At 44.9% G+C, this 21,384-nt stretch overlaps 4 protein-coding genes across 11 annotated transcripts; 1 reads left to right on the forward strand and 3 right to left on the reverse strand.

Annotated features, from left to right (window-relative positions):
* Positions 1-125: 125 nt before the first annotated feature.
* On the reverse strand, positions 126-15,307 carry drpr (multiple EGF like domains draper). 8 transcript variants are annotated; one of them, XM_070280487.1, is made up of 13 exons: positions 15,044-15,307; positions 14,701-14,977; positions 8,239-8,491; positions 8,014-8,177; positions 7,820-7,945; positions 4,423-4,669; positions 3,168-4,207; positions 2,543-2,749; positions 1,986-2,486; positions 1,607-1,921; positions 1,401-1,547; positions 1,276-1,308; positions 127-1,154 (listed from the first exon to the last, which is right to left on the reverse strand). In XM_070280487.1, the coding sequence occupies exons 3-13, from the start codon at positions 8,340-8,342 to the stop codon at positions 898-900; spliced, it is 3,141 nt and encodes a 1,046-aa protein (XP_070136588.1). In that variant the 5' UTR covers positions 8,343-8,491; positions 14,701-14,977; positions 15,044-15,307; the 3' UTR covers positions 127-897. The 8 variants fall into 8 exon arrangements, with proteins under 8 accessions (XP_070136593.1, XP_070136588.1, XP_070136591.1 ...); XM_070280490.1 differs by having other exon boundaries at positions 14,701-14,980; XM_070280492.1 differs by having other exon boundaries at positions 126-1,154; positions 1,401-1,544; positions 14,701-15,307.
* Positions 5,119-7,786, reverse strand: LOC108120749 (uncharacterized). The gene has a single exon (XM_017234535.3). The coding sequence runs from the start codon at positions 7,495-7,497 to the stop codon at positions 5,164-5,166; it is 2,334 nt and encodes a 777-aa protein (XP_017090024.2). The 5' UTR covers positions 7,498-7,786; the 3' UTR covers positions 5,119-5,163.
* LOC108120750 (uncharacterized) lies at positions 8,704-10,201 on the forward strand. The gene has a single exon (XM_017234536.3). The coding sequence runs from the start codon at positions 8,905-8,907 to the stop codon at positions 9,937-9,939; it is 1,035 nt and encodes a 344-aa protein (XP_017090025.2). The 5' UTR covers positions 8,704-8,904; the 3' UTR covers positions 9,940-10,201.
* Positions 15,308-16,854: 1,547 nt separating the features above from the next.
* Positions 16,855-21,358, reverse strand: Oseg4 (intraflagellar transport protein Oseg4). The gene is made up of 9 exons (XM_017234718.3): positions 21,033-21,358; positions 20,862-20,973; positions 20,368-20,804; positions 20,138-20,303; positions 19,502-20,077; positions 19,327-19,430; positions 18,971-19,269; positions 17,217-18,917; positions 16,855-17,156 (listed from the first exon to the last, which is right to left on the reverse strand). Exons 1-9 carry the CDS (start codon positions 21,054-21,056, stop codon positions 16,964-16,966), a joined length of 3,612 nt encoding a protein of 1,203 aa, XP_017090207.2. The 5' UTR covers positions 21,057-21,358; the 3' UTR covers positions 16,855-16,963.
* Positions 21,359-21,384: the final 26 nt, after the last annotated feature.

A 21,384-nucleotide genomic window follows, 5' to 3' on the forward strand; every position in this document is an offset into this window, starting at 1 on the left:
TGAAAAAATACAAAAATCGCATGCGATATAATAGAAAAAATCTTTAAAAAAAAGTCGGGAACCATTTTTAAGACATTTTATATTATTTTTGGGAATTCAGCCACAACTGACATTTTTTATTTATTTTCATTATCTGCGAAATGAGCACAGGACTGTATACAAATAATAATATTCACAAAGTTTCAGAGGAAGAGGTTAGGTATTTTTAAAAGGGTTGACACATCGAAACATTCCAATATTTGAGCTACTTTTTAACATTTTATCTAAAATATATCAGAATTTGGCCAATTCGTATTACAGATAGTGATAACATTGAATAAATGAACTTGTGTTTATGCAGTTGCTTTTAAAATGTTTCTACAAATATATGTATGTGGCTCATTAAAAATATAAATACCATTTTCTTAATATCCTATTGATATCAATCTGTATATGCATACGTTCCTTTAAAAATTATTGCAACCTTCGCTTCAAAACGAGCTTCTCTAGGAGACGCTCCCGTATAATTTTAACAGGAAGAGGTGTATATATATATTTAGGTACTTAATTAAATATCCTTTTCTTAAGTTGACAATAGATCAAATGAGCATGATTTTTCGTTTAAAATGTTAAAGACCAAATGAAGCAGACATTTACAAAATAGTATCAACCTAAAATAATAATTTACAATTTCTTGAGCAGATATCTATTCATCTGGGCAAAATAAAACTTGAATGCTTGACAAATGACATTACTTAATATTTAAACTAAAACTTAATAATATAAATTAGACTAAAACGTGACATACGTGACGAGACAGAACAATTTAAATATCAATATTACATAATTCTTCCCCGTTTTCGATCTTCAGTAATCGTTCGATCCTTAAATTATTTTCATGGCTATTGAGTAGCCTGCTTATTTTCGAAACTCCGGACTGGAACTGGGCGATGCTGTCGACACGTTGTCGAGATTGGAGTTCGTGTTGTCGAAGCTCTCTTGTTGGGGCTCCGGCTCAGTCGGAGGATCAGGCTTGTTGAGAAGCACAGTCATGTTCTTCACATTGCTTGGCTTCTCCTCGTCCTGGTTTATGTTCAGCATGGCATCGTTCATGCGATGGTAGTGCGGCTTTTGGGAAGTGCTCGGGCGTGAGTAGTCCAGATGATCGTATTCATCTAAGGGAATGGAAAAGCATAATTATTCTTCGATATCCGACAACTTTCCAAACTTTTAACATTGGACAGGTATGGTAAAAACGACAGAGCACAACATGAATGACTCTTGGACGCTGCTTACCCTCGGGAAACAAAATCTTGCTATAAATTTTCACTGATTTATGCCAAAATGTGTGCAAATGTGGAGTATATATAGTTAGTTGCGAAAATTCTATGCTGGCGAACGGAAAACTATCTGAGACTTACCAGGGTCCTTGTAGCCTTCTTTATGTTTTATCTCGTCATAGACATGCTCTTCTTTTAAGGACTCGTTGTAAACAATCGGGTTAGTCAGATCCGCGTTCAAGTTCTTGCGGAGCAGATCATGATTGTAGTTTATCGAATAGCTGCCTACTGAAAGTATTCAAATTTCTCATTAGAAGTCATGGAGAGTGAAGAAGGATTCCGCATACCTCTTCCACTGGCGTTGGAATCATCACCGGCGTAGTCTGTGCTCATGGTGCTGCGCTGGTCGAAGTTGTTCATCTTGGAGCGCATGTTGTTGGGCAGGAGCCGCGTCTCCGCCTGCATACCGTAGACAGGGTTATCGAAGTTGTGGTTGCTGGGTGGCCAGCCTCCGGTGGCATTTGTGTCGTGGGTGTAGTGGACGTGGGCAATCTCAGTCTTCAGATTGGACACTCGTCGGCGGTAGTATAGGAACACGGCAAAGATAATGCAGGCAAACAGGGTGAGCAGAACCAAAGTCAAGGCAACGCTGGCGCGGCTTGCTGCAATTACAGGTGGTGGAATCGTTAGAAATATATTCATCGGAAATCTGTATCCAGGACTCACAATCATCGCCTTGATTAGCGATCCTTTGGGAGGCAATCAACTCGTCGCAGTTATCTCCGGTGTAGCCGCTTCGGCAGACACAGCCGTGGGCCGCATGGCACTGGAAGTTAGACGAGGGACAGGCGCAGGCATTCATGCAGTGCTCGCCGTAGAAGCCTTCCGGACACACCTCCTCGCACCGTGTCCCAGTCCAGCCTGTTTCGCAGATGCACATGCCGTCGTTCTTCCGGCACACCTTGTGGTGCACACACCTACACCTTTGGGCACAGCCTTGACCGTAAGTGTCCGTCGGACAGGACTCGTTGCAATTGGCTCCCGTCCAACCAGGCAAACATTGGCATTGCCCACTTACGTGGTTGCACTCGCCACCGTGCTCGCAGTTGCACTTGAGCTTGCAGCCTGGTCCGTACAGTCCGGCCGGGCAAGGATGCTCGCAGGTGAGACCCAGGTAGCCGGTGCGGCAGAGAATTTCTCCAGTGATGTGATCGCAGCTCTTGTTTCCTGCGGAATGTCAAAGAATTAGAAGTGTGTTTAATGATTTCGGTACGAACACTTACCGTGGAGTATCTCCGGACACCTCTCCTTGCACTCCATACCATAAAATCCCTGCGGACATGGCTCAGCGCAGTCAGGGCCTGTCCAACCCGCCGAGCATATGCAGTTGCCAGAGTCCGGGTCGCAGGAGGAATTGTTCAGACATCTGCAAACTTTATCACAATTTTCACCATAGTAACCGGTCCGACAGTTGGTCTCGCAATGGACGCCTTGGGTTCGATTTCAATCAGGACAAGAGGGAACAGAAGCCGAAACAGAAACGGAAAACGGAAACACACAGGTGCAATACCAGAAACGCAAATTAAAATTGGTAACAAACAAAAAGTTGAGCATGCAAGAAGAATGCATTCCATTATGAAAAAAATGAGCCAGGTGCATTGGTTATTTGTATGAGTTGGTATGGTTAGTAGTTGAAATTCCTACAGGATATGGTTTTTTAATGTCTATTTAATCTGAGGTCAATTTTCGTTAAAGATTTTACGAAAAATAATGATTGCCTTTCATAAAAATTTGTAAAATGAATTACAGTTTTTACTTTAGTGAACATTATTTATCAAAAAGAGTCCCATGAAACTTGATGAGGTGAAGGAGATGGTAATGGGATGGATACAAGTCCCTGAAAAGTACCTCCCCAGTCCTGTTTACAAACGCATCGTCCGTTGGTGGCGTCGCAGGCTAGGCTGTTCATGAAGTCGCAGCGGCACTTCTGGCTGCAGTCGTGTCCAAACTTTCCGGGGTCGCATTTCCGGTCGCAGCGTTTGCCCGTCCAACCGGCAGCGCAGGTGCAGGTACCGTTCTGGGGATTGCAGGCGGCGTTGTTCTGGCAATCGCACACGCTGGCGCAGTCCTGTCCGTAGTGGTTCAGGTCGCATGGCCTGTCGCACTTGATGTTCTTCCAGCCAGCCGTGCACAGGCACTGCCCGGTTTCCGACACACACTTTGCACCGTTTTGACAGTCGCAGCGCAGGGCGCAATCCTGGCCGAAGGTTCCGGGCAGGCAACTCTCCTCACAGGTGGGTCCGCGCCAACCAGGGGCACACAAGCAGGTTCCGTTCACGGGCGAGCACTTGGCTCCATTCTTGCAGTTGCACGTCTGCTCACAGTTCAGTCCGTAGCGCAGGAACGTACACGGCCGGGTGCACTGGGCACTGCTCCAGCCGATGCTGCACTCACACTTGCCAGTCTCCGGGTGACATTGATCCGTGTGCTCCATATCGCACTCGCAGGTACTATTGCAGTCCGGCCCAAATTTGTCCGTGGGGCATATTCGCTCTTCGCATCGCTCTCCTCGCCATCCCGGGTTGCAGATGCAAGCTCCGGTGGCCCTGTTGCAGGTGGCGTCGTTGGCGCAGTCGCACTTCTGGGTGCAGTTCAGTCCGTATGTATTCAGCTGGCACTCATCGAAACAGCGCTCGCCCTGGTATCCCGGCGGGCACTCGCATTGGCCGGTTATGTGGTGGCAAGGCGCTCCCTTGTAGCACTCGCAGGACTGCTCACATCCGGGTCCGTAGGTGCCTACCGGGCACTTGTTGGCACACACGTTACCCGTCCAGCCGGGATTGCACATGCAGGCTCCGGTCTCCGGCTCACACTTTCCGTCATTCTGGCAGGGGCAGTCTTGCTGGCACTGCGCCCCGTGCTTTCCGTCCGGACAGCGCATGTCGCATCTAGTTTGAAGCGGAGGATTAGTCGGAGATTGGGGCTATTGAGGTAAACAAGGCATACAGCCCCGGGGCCATAGAAAATGTCTCCGTACTTTTAAACTTAAACTTTTGTAATAAAATGAAAAATGGAAGGATATCTACGGATAACTCTCTATAAACCCTGGACTCTATGCCATGTTCCTTTTGCGTCAAAACGAATCATCCTCTCCCGCACTTACAGCGGACCCGTGAAGCCCGGCGCACAGGTGCACTCGCCGGACACGTGGTGACACTTGCCGCCGTTCTCGCAGCGGCACTCCTCGGAGCAGTTGGCACCAAAGTGGCCTTCAGGGCAGAGCTCGGCACAGCGAGGTCCGGCAAAGCCCTTGGCGCATTCACAGTCACCGGAGAAGGGCTCGCAGACGGCACCGTTCAGGCAGTCGCACTCCATCGAGCAGTTCCGGCCGTACCTGCCCGGCGGACAATCTGCCGAAGATGACATAAACATTATTAGCAGCGTGCTTTTTACGCTTTGCGGAATACAGGATTACAGGACCTGTGCCTTAGCTTTTGCTCTCTTGGTATTTACAATTGTGGTTAGGATTGCATTTGTTATTTAATCAAGTGAACGAGTTCTGCAGCCGCTTGCACCTAAAGGATTAATCTGGAGTGTTCTATATGCGTGTGTGTGTGGGTGGATTTTAGTTAAAATAGGGCTCTTTTAAGGGCAAACAAAAAAGGACACCAACTCAAGCTACAAAGCATAATATAAGCAAAGATAGCATACATCTACGAAGTCTCTAAAGGTGCAGGTCTTTGGTAATCCAAAGACTAAATGTCCTTGCAGAAAACCATTAGGGATCTTACTAGATAATTGGGGACTAGACTAGACTATAACTAAAACCATTTACTGATTTTCTTACATTGAATACATTTATTTTAATTTTGAGGTAAATTTGTGAGGGACTAGATCGTAAGCCCTAGATTTTTGAATCCCTTCTTTCTGCAAAGTAATTGTACCGATTTCCTGGACCTGGCTGATAGACATGCTCCCGGAACTGCTCGATGGTGAATTTATTAGGATTAAAGCTGAATACACCTGACTTTGGCGATGAGGCTTGGCTTATCTTTTGGGAGCCTGGATCTAACACTGCCCACGTCTTTTCGTTATAATTCGGTTGAAGAAACGAACTTGTCTGGGTTTGGCGCGCAAACACTGTCCAGATATCGTAGTCCGAATCCTCCTTCTCCAGTACAGATACCTCCTCGACGGAAACACGACTGGCCTTCCAGGTCGGATAGTTCCGGAAGCACTCCTCCCGCTGGGCCACGGCCTCTTCAATTCGAGTCACCATCGGATCCTTAAGAGACTTGGCGTGCTCCAGTAGGGCGACCGTGTCCGGAAACTGCTCCGTGTCGCGGATGTACGGGTTTTCTGTCATGGCTATATTCCGTCGAACGATCATATCTGCCTCGAACTCCTCGTCCTCATCGAAATCGCATTCCCGGCAGTCGAAGTATGTGATATTAGAATTGGCCTCCAGGGCACAAATCAGTTCCCTCCTCGCTGTGGCGGGTAGGGGGTTCGCTGCCATGTCCAGCCTTCGCAGAGGCTTGTGGTTGCGCAGCAGGCGGCCAACCTGTTCCACCAACACCCCTTGGGAACTGATTCCTAAGGCGGATAAATTCAGCTCCTCCACGTGCTCGGTGCCGATTATGCGCTCGCACAGGTGAATCAGGGCTCCGCTGCTCAGTCTGTTGTGGGCCAGCCCTAGGTACTGTAGCTTGGAGTGGGACGTCCTCTGCAGGGCCACCCCGATTGCTGCTACCGACCTCAAGTCCAGTTGGTTGTACTCCAGCTCCAGAGCCTTCAGCATATGCCGTCTATCTAGCAGGATGCCCAAGTAAGGCCCACAATCGTCGGTCATCTGGGCGTATCCAAAGTCTACCACCTTTAGGTCCGGCAGGTCTCGAAGCACCCGGCAGAGAGGATACAATTTGAAGGAATTCAGTCGGCTATTTCGCAGACGAAAGATTTGCAGGTTCTCGAGGTTCGCCAGCCCCTTGGCCAGGTGAACCATGTCTTTTAGTGAGAATCGTAGGTGACGCTTGTGGTAGCTGGTACCAGCCCCCGGGCCAAGGAATTCGAAGTTCAGCGAAACCAGGTTGACAAAGTATCCTACGAAACTGAGGTCGATGTGGTGGCAGGTGTCCTCGTCATAATCGAACTGCTTCAGAGATTGCAAGTACTTTGTTTTGTTCCGGTGGTCCAGAATCTTTTCCTCACCATCATCTGGTTCGGGCTCCACCTCAATATCAAAGACGCCTCTGACAGGCTTGGGACGTTTCTTCTTCTTTGGCGGTGAGCCTGGTGCTCGCTGGAGTAGATGTATGCGGCGCAGCTTACGTCGCTCATGCTCCGCCTCCTGCGCAACCTTCAGTTCCCGCAGCTTCTGCCGAGCCGCGTTCCGATTTCGGCGCGCATCCCTCCTCTCCATATCGGATGTGGACTCTTCGGAGTCGTCGTAGTGCGCTGCCACTTTAAAACCAATCGTAGTGTTGTCCCTGATGAATGTCTGCTTGGGTGGAGCGCTAGCTGGTTCGGTCTCTTGCTCCTCTTCACCCTCAGCGCTCTGAGACTTTGGGGTGCTGATCTCGTCACTGGAGATCTCCATGCCATCAGTTACCTCCGAACTCACTTCCGGCTCCGTGTCACTTGAATGCTGTTCCTGCCTCCGAAGCGAGTACTCCGAAAGAGACTGCAGGTGCCTGATGTCCATGGAGCGCACATAGTTCCGTATCAGCAGCGCAAGCTCAGTCATCTCGCGTTCAGGCCACATAGATGCCGAGCAAGCTTCCACAAGCTCCACGTACTTGATGCTCATGCCCTTGCCACGCCAATCGTATTCGTTGAGGCCTTTCAGCGACAGACACTGTTCGCTGCTCTTGGACAGCACCACTCGCTTCCAGAAGCGCACATCCTCCACAAAGTAGCACTCTCGCAGCGGCAGGTTCACGTCAATGGCGTCATAGTGGATGCGCAGCCATAGAGGATTAAGACGAACAGGATCGACGATGTGCCTAGTTCCACGCTTGGCCAAAGCCCGCACACACAAATCCGCCAAAGTGCCCACGTTCTCGTGTTCGATGAAGGCCTCCGAAAAGGTGTCTCGGTTCCGCTCGCTCTGCATCAGCCGGAAGCTACCATCCGGTGGCCTATATAGATCGTACACTGCCTTGAGCAGAGGATCGTTGGGTATTCCAAAGGTGGGGAGGCCCACTGGTTGCTGGTTTTCATTGTCCTCCAAATCCATTTTTTGTTTAAAAATGTGTATTTATTTCTTTTTGTTTTTTTTTTCTTTTTTTTTTTTTTAGATTTCTAAGCAGCTTTACTGGGTCGTGTCATAAACTATACCTAACTAATCTTTTATATATTGAATTATTAAGTATTGCCTACAATAACCCTTCATAATTTTTCTGCAAGGACATAAAACATTGAAAGCTTTGAACGGGACACTATTTGAGGGGCTGGATAATGCCAACATTACAACCACAAGGCGGTCCATTGTACAAGTGGCAACAATAAAACATTTAGGCACAAAAACAAGTTCATAGGTTGTTAGAGAACGGACGTACTTATATCACAGGCGGGTCCTCCGTAGCCATGATCGCATTTGCACTTTTCGGGGGCGATGCATCTGCCGTGTTCGCAGGGCTCCGAGCAATGTGGCACGCACTCTCCATTACTGGCGATGTAGCCATCTGAAAGGACGCGGCATGTTTAGATAGATATCTATTATTAAATAAGGAGTAAGGAAGTAAGCACTCACCACAACAATCCTTCACAACGCGAGTTTTAATTATCACCTTTTTTCGATTGACGATTCTATCTTTAAGCCGATAAGTGGAACACCGTGGAGGAATGGCCATGCACCAAGTCGAGCCACGCTCCTGGTAGGATTGCAGCTCCGTATATACAACCTCCACGGGATAGCTAAATGGTCAAAATAAATAAAACATTTTAGTCACAGTAATAACTAGTATTTCACACTCACTTTTCCCGCTTGTTGCAGATATTGGGACCATCTAGTTTCCGCAGCTCTGCCTGAGCCACAGCCAGCTGGACTAGGCAGGCGGTAAGGATTAACCGCATCAACATGGCAGTGTGTTCGTTCTCCAGACCTTGGACTCGTACTTCTCTGAGTGATACTGCTGCTTCTGCTCTGCGGATCACATTGAACTAACAGTGGCTGTCGGCAGGCTGTTGTCCGGGACAATGACTCAAAGGCGTGATTATTACGGGCAGCACTGCAAGAACAAAGGAAAAAGTTATTGCATTAATCAGGCTGGGCTTGGTTTTAATCTGTATTTTGTTTGCACAGTGAATAAACGCCTCGAACCCTTTTCATGGTTCGAGGGTGAAACCTGAGAGTAACTTTCATATAAGTTGTGTTTGAAAATGGAACCTAAACCATTCAAAATTTTAAATATCGCATCCTAGTAGGATTTTCAATTTCAGATTCTCATGTCATATATCAACCTAGCACAGTCAGAACGTAAATAAATTTCAACACGGCCAGAAATTGAAAGCAGCTCCATAAGTATCCGGGAATCTACCGATCCCAATAGAGCGGTTACCTCAAAATTCAGCCAAATCCAATCCCCTACAGAATCAGAGAAGCAGAAGCAGCAAGAGATCGCGATTCGGAAAAAAAATAATCATGCACAAGCATCGTTCGCCCTTCACAACCGGCCAGGGAGGATTTGGCGCCGGTGCTTTTAACTTTAACGCGCAACAGAATGGCGACAGCGGAGGTTTTGGCCAAGGGACGGATGGCCTCAACGGGATGCCTTATCTGGCCCACACTCCCACCAAACCCTTGATGCGCTCGATCAGCCGCCAGCGCTCCCTAACCGAGGAGGCGGGCATCGAGTCCCTGCCGCCACCTCTGCTCATGGCCCAGCGAATACTGGCAGGTGGAGCCGCAGGAATGAGTCCTGCTGGCGGCAATAGCGGCGGAGGCAGTGCCGGAGCCAGTGCCGGAGGCAGCGGTATAAAGCGTGGATCCCCTGGTTCCAACTACTATGGGCCGTACGAAGGCGATGTATCTATGATGTCCTTGCTGGAGGATAGCCCCAAGAGTCCACCACCTCTCCTGGGAATGAACCTCAACAAGCCCATAAACCTAAACCTCAATCTTAAAAAGAGTGCGAATCAAAAGGACGCTCTGCAGCAGGAAAAGCCATCCGGACAGCCTTCACAGAGCGATACCGACTCCGAGAGCGATCTGCGCATGCAACTGAAGGACGAGGCCGGTGCTGGGAAGTCCTCCCGCTGGCAACGCGCCTTCGGCTGCCTGCTAGCCGCTTTGCCGGAGCAGCGGCGTCATAGCTTTCAGGTGTGGTTCCAGCGCTGTAGCGAGAGTGTGATTGCCAAGCATCTGCTGTTGGTGATCCAACTACTACTTTTCATCATCAAAGCTGGTCCGGGCCAGGCTGGTCGATTTTCTGGAATGGTGGGCGGCGTCCGCTTCCGGCTCTGGCGTACCAAATCTCACTTGCGCAGCTTCATGCGTCAGCTCTTGTGGCGCCTCACCAATGCCAAGGGCAACGACACACTGATCTTTCTCATCGTGGTGCTGGCCACGCCTTGGCTCTTTCTCATCAGTCTAGTGGGCTTTGGCATATCGCTCCTTTTCTCGATGAGATCGGGCCTGGTGGAGTGCATCCGACAGATGCGCCTGCGCATGTACTAGGTCTCTAAATCCAATAAACATTCTAAGACGAGGAAGGGTGAAATAAGGATAGCAGACACAGGACAAGTACCCTTTCCCACATACACATGCCAAAAGCTGATAACAGGACACTCGAGCAGACTCGATTTTCAAACATTCCCAAAAAAAGACATTCGAAAGGACATTCCCGAAGCAGAACCAGTCCAGCTATGTGATCGTATATCAGAACATTTAGTATATTTTGTGTTGCAGCAACCAATAAACCGCAAAAATGTACAATATAGATTTTGTTTGGATGAGTTCTCAAAATAACTTAATTATTTTTCCGAAAAGTCTGCTGAAAGGTGTTCAATCGCATTATCGCATTATTGGATAAATAATCTGGAACGCATACATTTTAGCGATTCGTTTCATTTGGCAGCCCACTCATCACTTGGCAATTGTAATTATATTCTTTATTATTTATTTTTCCATTTATTGAGCGTGATAAATATGCAGAAAAACAAAAGCACTTCCGCTGGAACATCACCAACAGAACAAAGATTGCTGAACATTTTTTCATTTTACTTTCAATTTCTATAAAAAAGAGTCCTTCCTCCAGGAACAATTATTATTTACTCAGAATTCAGAGGATTGAAGGGGTATTCCCCAAGGAAATATCCTTCAGTTACATTCAATATATCTATTTTTAAAAATTTTCGAAGCTGTCCGGCGGAGTCAGATTTCAAAAAAATGTAACGGGATATGTTATGGGATATCAATAAAAGAAAATGAACCGGGTCAAGTCTACGTGTGAATTGGGCCAAGTACTATTCGATTGAATTCCGAATGACCCCTGGAGAATACTGATTTCATAATAATTGATTACCTTTTGAAATGAAGCGAAGCAAATACAAAAAATTATATACTTTAGACCACAAAAGAGAGCCCTTTCTTTCACCAAACTATCATTACCAACTGGCATGAGGCATGGCCCACGTATGGGACTCTAAAATACCTACAATTAGTGCTGAAATTGTCGTGATCCAATACATCGACGGTAATTGTTGGGTTGGAAGAAAGACGTCGCTGGCGGAATGTTTTGAAAGGCTTATCCAGCGTTAAATCTGATTCACCTAACAGCACGGAATGAACTCCATCGCCGCCTTCCACTAATTTCCGCTCTAATATACATACATAGTCCCAAATGTGTTCATTGTCAAGGTTGCCTATAACAGAACTCGCGTGATGACCTGCTACAGTTTCTACCGCAAAATCGTAGGTAGGTGGTAAGGAAAGAAAAAACCTAAAATTTAAAATGTCAATAACTCATTTTTTTCAAGATAATCACAATCACTTTAGCAATATAGGCAGACACAATATCAACATGGTACTGAACCCCTCAGATTGTCGGATAGAAGGCATGTGATAACATCAAGGCGATAAGAATTAACAAACACAGAGGGTTCACTGATATTTGTACATGTTGTGACTAATCCAGAGTCCCTCCGAACAACCTATCCCCCGAACGGAAGATGCGTAATTCGGTCATGGACATTAAATAATAGAAGCGTACTAAACTACAAATAATTGAAATATGCTATGCCCTGCAACAGTGTGTGATGGTAAAAATAAATGTTGGACTAGTTATAACTACTATGGAGGGATTTAAAGTATTTTATTGGCTTGAAAATATTTATAATATAAGTATGTGGACTACAATTAAGAGCGAATAACTTTTAAATTTCCGCATAGACCATGTAGAACCGCGAAAAGTGCATATCCATATTATGTGCATATCCATGAGAAACGAGTTCGCATTCGCAATTCGCAATTTACTCGTTTATTTACATTCCCTACGCTCTGCGTTTTAATGAACTAAATGAAAATGTCGTGTATATGAGTCATGGTAGGGAACTCTATGATTGTTCATATACTTATATATAGTATACCCATCCCCAAAAATATGTGCGTAGTGAGCGTGATTTTTTCAATGGAAAACCTGCCCGGCGAAACACATTGATCGAGTAAATCGAATCCATTCATTAAACAGCATCTGGTTTGCCTGATTCATTTAGAAATTCAGTCACGTTTGATTATTTTAGTTAAACTTCAAGTAACATTTTTAGGGCCCTACCCTAACAATACCCTTATTGATCCTTGACTCCCTCATGTTTACACGCACTCGTCGCCGAGTTTCTTATCAGTATCAAGTATTAAACAAATATAAACAGAAAATAAAATCGAAGAAGGGCCTTTTTTGATTGGGCAGTTATATGCTTAAAGTTTTACCAAACATCTAGCCAATAAATATTAACACCTGTTATAAATACTCGCCAAATAAGTTGGAATCTATTTCCGTTCCCAGTCTGTCTACGTGTCGGTGTGACTATTTAGTGTTTGTCTTACATCGGTTTATAGATATATATTTTTATGACTAATCCCATGAGGACTCTGCATGAATTCGCTTTAGTATTCATGATGGAAAATGAGGCATATTAGCCTCAAGTGTTTCCAGAGCAGCTGTGGAAGACATTTTTAGACTACAGAAGCTTTGATGGAGAAGAAAGAGATATATCTTTCAAGATAAAGAAATATAGCACACGCAGTATATAAAGTAGATATTTTTAAGACTATTTTAAAAGTACTTCCTTCTGAATACATTATGTGAAAGGGGAAGTAAAACTCAGAACTCAGATATCTTCACTGGACTCATAATGCGCAGTTGAATAAGAGAGCCACATATTATAGTCATTCCTTATATGTAGATAAAGACGAAGCTTGGCTCCAACTATAGATAGCGAAATCAAAGTCTAATTTACAACCCCTCTCATATAACAAAGAGAAAATGTTTCACATCCAGTTGGCAGTTTAACACCAGAACCGCTGATAAAATATTATAGAATAAACATTTTCGCAAAAACAATAAACAATTAAAACGAAAACAAATGTTTTTGGTATGGAAACAAAATTTTCTGACCGTGAAACACGAGTGCCTATATAATCGAAAAAATTACTTTGGACAAATTTTGCTTGGGAATTAAGTGATTCTTAAAATTCTCAAGGGGTATGTGTAGCTTTGACTGTGACTTTGACTTTGGGTCTTGGAACGAATTAAAACTTCCAGTGAACAGCCTAATGGAAACATAAAGCACAGATAACTTGGTACATTATTAAAATGATTATTTTATTTAAAAGCCAAATGGGACGAGCGCATATGTATGTATATATGTACATGTGACAAATATAAATTAACGAATAAATTTGAAGCCACGTCAGCTCGCATTCCGGCTGTAAAGGTGTTTTCACTTCACTCTACTGGTATAAGCGCATTTATACCCCTATTTGTATTGGCCAATTAGCAGATGAAGCTCCGATTTCTAAACCCATTTTGCTTTGAAGCTCTGGAAGCTTCCCAGAAAAATTAAGAGAACATAGCACTTTTTAGCGAAATAATTTCTGGGGGACTCAACCCACACCTTGTCTCTCAGACGACCAAGAATTTGGCATAATCGCGGCATTTGCAACAATAAGTAGAAAGCAAAGCAATGTTGGATAATGCACCCGCAACAAAATAGAGAAATTTCTAAAGAACGAGGGAAAGAAAAACCCCCGGAATCCTAATGAAGCTGTCAGCAGACAATGTCTGTCACGTAATGGAAACTTAGTCTAGGACGGAAGTCCTGCTAGGCTTATGTGTACTTCATATTCTCGGGCAGTCACTCCTCCCCGAGCCACTATTAAAGCTGAGTAATTATTAAGACAACAAAAGTTGAGTTCTTACTCATGTGAATCCAAAGGTGTGTGGTTATCATTAAAGTTTCAACACATTTTTAATTTTGTGCAATGCCTTTGGTATTTACTGCAGATTATTGCACTTTCCTAAAGCCACTGTCAAGTCCTAAACACGAACGTCATCATTAATCAACGAATCACGTATTTAGAGTGTGATACTCACTAGGTCTCCAATGTCAAACTTTAATATATAGTATAGTTTCTATATATATATAGAATATATAGTTTTAGTTTTCATAAAAAGAAAAAAATATATATTTCCTTATCATTTTTGAATGAAAAGTGTATAAGTTTTATTGGGAATCCCCATATTTCAAACAATTATTATCAGAATTTTTCAACTCATATACAAATTGTAAGCAACGTCAAAATTTGCTGATACCAGGCACAGATTTATTATGGATCTTTAAACCTTCGAGATATTGTTTGACCGGCGTTCTGTTAGATACACACATACCGTCTGCAAGTGTTCTGTATCTTTCTTTTGCTGCTGATGCGATAGGACACAAACTCTAAACACATTTTACATACATATCAAATATATGTATCATTCAAACTATATGTACATATGTTTCAGTTTACTAGATCCTTTAATCCTAAAAATAAATTCCATACCATTACTGATACAGAACTATTACAGAATTTTTTGCTGTGTAGATACGAAGCAGCTGGAAGCTTCCGTCGTGTCTGATGATGAGAATAAATGCTGACGATGCGGGTGCCAGGGGTATATTTTTATTCCCAAGTGAAAGAGAATTTCGTCAATTTGTTGGTGATCCGAGACGAACAGAAAAGAAAGACGAGAACAGGTTTAACTTTACTGTTCTTGGTGTGAGAGATCCCAGTAACGCTAATTGAGGTGGCCGATGGAGGGGAACAAAGGGAGTTACAAACTGTAACTTTCGCAAGTGAAAGATAGCGAATCGCTTTTCAAGTTGGCAGATATTTGAATCGAGAGACACGAGTGCTAAGTACTCATTAAGTCACCATTAGGGGCTCACAACTTACCTAGTTTTCCAGCAGTAAATTCCATAAACTGGTTTTGTTCCAACTCAAAACAATGGGTCAGAATGAACTCAAATTTAACGTTGTTATGTTTTACTTTTCCGAGTGACACCTTTTCTTATACGGATGTATCTTTTATTGCATTTTGTTTATATTTTTAAATGCTTACAACATCACTGGGATTTCGTTTTATTTGGCTTTCTCAACACATGCTCCCCAATTTCGCACTCAAACAAGAGAAACCTGTTTTTTATTCACTTTATTTTGGCACAATCTTCGGCTGCTTGGCAGAAATATAATTATTGCAATAATGCGGGATTGCAGAATAAATTCAATTAATATTCACCATTTAGAACCCAGCCCAAGAGCAACAACAAACTACACAGACGCAACAACGCAATTCTGGAGCCCCAAATGCACTTCAATTATTTTGTACTCCGTCGCTAAATTGGTTCCACCGATTCGCAGCACGGCAATTTTCTATTTATTTAATCCGCGTACGCACACGCCCGCAGTCCAGTGCGGGGTCGATTTATTTAGTTAATTTAACAAAAACTCAGTGGTAGGTTGCATGCAGCCAGGGTGACCGCTTGTAGTATTTTAAATGCTATGTGGTCTTTCCGAATCTCGCATTTGGGTAACAGTATTTTTCATTTTTATGAAATATACTAGCATCTTTCCTATTTTTTTTGTTTGGTATTTTTAAAAATTTTCTACCTGGTTGCCATTCACAACGACCCAATAAATACCAAAACATTTGGGATATACCAAAAATATACATCGTTTGTATTGAATGCCGAAATAAAAATTAAAAAACAAAGGAATAAAATTATTTAGATTCTTTTAAATTTTAATATATTTCATATAGGTTATCTCTATTAAACATGGCCAATTTCTGAATTTCCATATTTATCGCCGTTCCGATGCTCATGGTTTCTCCAATTTTCATCCGATCAAAAAAAGATATACCTTTCTGTTATCAGAGCATCGAGTAGCTTATTCCCTCATACTAAGTCTTCCTTAAATACGGTTTTAAAATTTTTCGAATTTTTCCAATGAGTTCCCCTTAAAAAACACCAATTTCTGAATTTTCATATTTATCGCCTTTCCGATGCTCATGGTTTCTCCAATTTTCACCCGATCACAAAAAGATATACCTTTCTGTTATCAATGCATCGAGTAGCTTAATCCCTCATACAAAGTCTTACTTAAATACGGTTTTAAAATTTTTCGATTTTTTCCCCTTAAAAATCCCCAATTTCTGAATTTTCATATTTATCGCCGTTCCGATGCTCATGGTTTCTCCAATTTTTATCCGATCACAAAAAGATATACCTTTCTGTCAGGATATCAGAGCATCGAGTAGCTTAATCCCTCATACAAAGTCTTACTTAAATACGGTTTTAAAATTTTTCGATTTTTTCCAAGGGGTTCCCCTTAAAAATCCCCAATTTCTGAATTTTCATGTTTATCGCCGTTCCGATGCTCATGGTTTCTCCAATTTTCATCCGATCACAAATAGATGTACCTTTCTGTTATCAGAGCACCGAGTAGCCTAATCCCTCATACAAAGTGTTACTTAAATAAGGTTTTAAAATTTTTCGAATTTTTCCAAGGGGTTCCCCTTAAAAATCCCCAATTTCTGAATTTTTATATCTATCGCCGTTCCGATGCTCATGGTTTCTCCAATTTTCATCCGATCACAAAAAGATATACCTTTCTGTTATCAGAGCATCGAGTAGTTTAATCCCTCATACAAAGTCTTACTTAAATACGGTTTTAAAATTTTTCGAATTTTTCCAAGGGGTTCCCCTTAAAAATCCCCAATTTCTGAATTTCCATATTTATCGACGTTCCGATGCTCATGGTTTCTCCAATTTTCATCCGATCACAAAAGGATATACCTTTCTGTTATCAGAGCACCGAGTAGCTTAATCCCTCATACAAAGTCTTACTTAAATACGGTTTTAAAATTTTTCGAATTTTTCCAAGGGGTTCCCCTTAAAAAACCGCAATTTCTGAATTTTCATGTTTATCACCTTTCCAACCTTATTAAATTTTCTGATGCATTATTAGATTTTCAATTTTATTTCAATTTTTTTAGCACTAAATTAGTGCATAAATTAAATTATGTGGATAAAAAAATATTTTCCGGTTATTGAATAATTTTATTGCTTAATTTGATGTGAAAGATGTATTGAGTTATGATCTTTCTTAAGTTTTCTGAATTCAAGAGTATACATTTTTTAGTAGTAAAATCCACATCTCATATCTCCACCGTCATGGAAACAATGAGGCTGTGGCACAATGGGCAGGTGCGATGCCTGGAGATCTCAGAGGGAGCGGCACAGTGGTGACAGGTTGTGCAGATCCATATATTATTCGTAGGCTGGGTAATTGGTTTTCCAGAGGAGATGCAGGCTGGGAACCGAGCCCCACACTCCGGACAAGATGAAGAGCTGGATGGAGGCACAACGTGAATCAGACGTGAATAGTCCAATAACAAAACGCAAACTTACCTATCCGGAACAGAGGCTGCGCATGAATAGCATTCCACCTTCTCGCCTACAGAGTCTTCCGGCTCGTATTTTGCAAAAATGCCGGCGGCCAACTCTTCATATCGCTGAACCAGTTCCTCCGGCAGATGGGGCAGTTGCTCCAGCTTCATGAAGGCCTGGGAGCAGGTGCCAAAGGCCCGATCCGCACAGCTAGCCAGGGCCAGAAGGCTGTAAACGTGCTCTGGAGGCAGGACGTCTTCGTAGTCCCTCAGCCGCACCGCCGTGATCACAGCACTGTGAATGATTCCAAAGCGTAGTTGTCGCTGGGCCAGCAGCATGAAGTGATAGGCTTCACAGCAATGCCACAAACGCTCGATGGCAGCCGCATCCTCCAAAGAAATGGAGTCTAACAACGTGTTTCGCCCGCTGGCGTAGTCAATCTCCGGGGTGGCCACAGCCTTCAGGTGCTCCTCCGCCAACAGGGCAGCCAAGACGTACAGTTTCTTGATCCTTAGCAAGGGAGCACGCTTCTCCTGCTCCCGTTCCGCCATTTGGGCCAAAAGACGTGCCGCATCCAAGTGGCGGCCAGCATTGCGTTGCATCTCAATGGCCTCCTTGAGTCGGCCTTCTTGGAGCAGCTGAGCGGCGTGCTTAGCAATCAGGGTTTGGACTTGGGGTAGCTGGAACCGTCGGGCAAGCTCCACGGCCTCGCCCCATTGGCGAAGGTTTACACAAGTGGCCACCGCGGCTTTTTGGTCCCCGAAGCGGAGGTGTGCCTGCACCGCTTCGGAGCACATACCTACAGAAGCCAGCATCTCGGCCAATTTGGGGAGAAGGGGACTCTTTTCCGGGAGACGCTCCACGCATTTCTCCAGCTCGTCGAACTGCTCTAAGTGGTAAAGGGACTCCATGAAACCGTCCATATAGTGGGACTTCTCGTAGTATTCCCTGGCGCTCTCCCAGGCCCGGAGATTGGCAAAGTGATGACCTATCTCACGCCAGGCCGTCTCCATCTGCTGATCTGAGACACCGGAGCCGCCCATGCGGTATAGTTGCACTACCCGAAACCAATCGCACAGTGTCATGCGTAGCTCGATGGCCAAGTCCCGGCGATCTGCATCCAGATAGAGCTTCTCTGCCTCTTCGAACTCCCCGTAAAAAGCCGAGATCTCAGCTCGCTGCAGCTCTTGGGAGTGGATGGTGCGCAGCCGCTTGACCAGTTTGATTCCCGGGTAGTGGGCACATCTAACAAAGGCGTTCTCCGCCGTCTCCAGCTCCAGTTTCTTGAGGGCCGATTCTGCCAGCAGGCGCCACAGACGCGGATGCGGATTGTCCTCTATGAACTGCTTAGCGTCTTCCAGGCCGACGTGCTCCAGGAGATTGTCGGTGTCGCGCAGTGACTTAACCCTGAGCTGGATAAGATGTGATGAATTTTGCAGTTCGCCCACACTGATGATGTCGTCTAGTAGCACGCTGGTTATTTCCAGGTCCTCAAAGGTGCAGATGTAGCCGGAGCAGGAGACAGGCTCTTCGGGATCATTGCCCCGAAAGATGTACATGCGCGTCTTCTCCATCAGGGCCAACAGCAGTGGATTGTCCTTGGCCCAGCTCACCGCCCACACATCCTTGCGCTCCACCCGACTAAAGTTGAGTTGGGTCTCTCGGTTGTCATCCAGGTCAAGCAGGGTCATCACCCCCAGGTGGTCGATAATGGCGGCACGACTAAATAGGAAAAAATTATTCAAGATTCCTAGGCGTTTGCAGAGACCCCTTACGTGGAATTGCAGTTAATAGCCATTTTGTAGACCTTGGAGTTAATGAGGTGGCGATTCCTCAGCGCCACATTGGCGATGCTGTACTCGTTGATGGCCCCGGATTCCCTGGCCACCAGAAGCAGCTTCTCGGAAAGAGCCAGGGCACAGATGGGATCACTTACTCCACGTTGTGTAGAGTGTCCGTCCCCACTGCTGCTGCTCAACATAAGATCCTTTGCCATTTCCACGCCCGTGGGAGTGTCATCTATGTGAAACCGCTTCTCCTTGCGAGCCTTCACATTATGGAGGGTGGAGGCACTCTGAAGAGGGACTCTCCTTTAGTCAGGATATGATAAAGCTAGTATAGGTGTACCAACCTTCGGTGTGTGATAGTGCCATATGAGAATCTCTTCCTGGGAGGCTATGGCCACATAGCTAGAGTTAATCCCGACAAAGTTGGGTCGTATATCAGTGTACTTGGCTGGGGTAAAAATTGAAAATTTTTTTAAAACAGTCAATGGATGCATTTTGATATAAAAAGGAGAAACTCACAATCTACAGTAGTACCAATGGAGTTGCAAAGCAGCAGCTGGTAGACCCTGTCATTCGGAGGATTGCTCCGATTCTCCAGGGTGTTCAAGGCGATCTCCTTGATATTGCTGCTAACGCACTCCACCCCAAGAACGCAGTGCTCGGTACTGGCCGCCAGGCACAGAGTGGGCTCAACTTCCTTGAGAAAGCTTTGATTTGAGACCGTGTTCCAGAACGTGATGACACTCATCGGTGAGTCCCTAACTCCGCTACTGCCGCTGTTTAAAAAAACAACTGTTTTCTCAAAGTAACACCATATATAGTCCGGCCGAATATTGGCAAAGTAGATGAAGGAGTCCACCGCCATGGCGATGCGCAAGGATTTTCCCTCCCAGCTTAGGGAGGTGATGTCGGTGCCTGGAACTTTCAAGGTGCGGAAGAGACTACCCAACTGCGAGTAGAAACACACCTGGTTTGACTCCCGCTGTGAAGGAGGAGTCACGGCATCTAGGAGGGTACCGCAAATGGCCAGCACTGTGCCGTCGTGGTTCCATTTGGCGTCCACATTCCGCATTCCAGTGTCAAAAATGGCCGGTGCTAGTAAATGGAATACATCCTAAAATCTATCCTAATACACTTAATGATCCAACTGCTTACCATCATCGTTCTCATTCCGCATAATCTGTACCCGGCCGTTCTCGTAGCAAATAGCCAATACAGGACGTTTTCGGCTCTGGGGTACTCTTCCACTAAACCAACAAATACTAGCAATACGATGACCTCGCGAGGTACTCAGGTTTACACACTGAATATTCAGCTTCATCTAGTAGTGTGGGTAAAAAAAAAGATGAGGAAAAGGATCAGCCAGCAAATACCCACATACCCACCGCAAAGTTTCCCTGATTGTCATACAAGTGGCACTCGCCATTGGCCAATGCAAACAGGATGAGGCGGTTGTCCGGGCTCCACTGCACCCCCGTCAGATGAGTGCCCTTGAGCTCCTTTCCAAAGATGCGGTTGCCATCTACTGAGCCCACGATAATTGCCCCATCCTCGTACACAATGCAGATTCTGGAGCCATCCGAGGTCCAGCTCATGCTGGCCACCGTCGATTTCTTGCGGTCGTTCGTCATTTCCTCGTACCAGGAGCCCTTGTAGAGCATCCAGACCATGATCACGCCATCCGTGTCGGAGGAGGTCAGCTTCTGCTGAGCGTCGTTCCAGGTAACCACCCTTACCGACTCTTTGTGCCCATCTAGAGTCTGGTTCATCGATAGATTGGATACGGCTGCTAGTGCTCCTTTGTTCTGCCCATTGCCTGCGGCTGAAGGATTTGTGTTTTATATTCTTTATTGGTAGGGTATGTCCTTCCAACACTTACCTTGATCCAGCTTCAGGACTTTGAGCAATCCATCCGTGCCGGCCACTGCAATGTAGCCCTCCTCCTTGTTCCACGCAATGCAATTAAGCTTAACATTGTTTGGAATGGCTATCTATGGGTGTGAGATTTGGAGTAATGGATAGATTCACTTGAAGTTTCAGGAAATTTTACCTTTTTGCTCAGATAAACAAACATATTTGGTCCGAAGTTGCACTTGGGATCCAACTCAGTTTATTTTTCCGTCTGTTGTGGCCAGAAAAATAAATGGTTTCCCTGGCAACGCACCCCCAAAGGGCCGGTTGTTTGGCCTTTAAGCCAAAACCAGTTTTAGGCTTACACCTGTTGCTCGATAGATGATCCTGCTATCGAACAGGTGAGGTGTTATCGAGCGCGGAATATTTAAAGCCGACAATAAAACACAGTTTAAGTGTAAATGGGTCAATCATAATTCCTTTCATTAGGAATTTGTATTTCTTTGGGCAATGCAGTTGAGCTTACCATTGTTGGGAATACTTCATTATCT

The sequence above is a fragment of the Drosophila bipectinata genome, chromosome 3L (assembly GCF_030179905.1).
Source record: "Drosophila bipectinata strain 14024-0381.07 chromosome 3L, DbipHiC1v2, whole genome shotgun sequence".
Lineage (NCBI taxonomy): Eukaryota > Metazoa > Arthropoda > Insecta > Diptera > Drosophilidae > Drosophila > Drosophila bipectinata.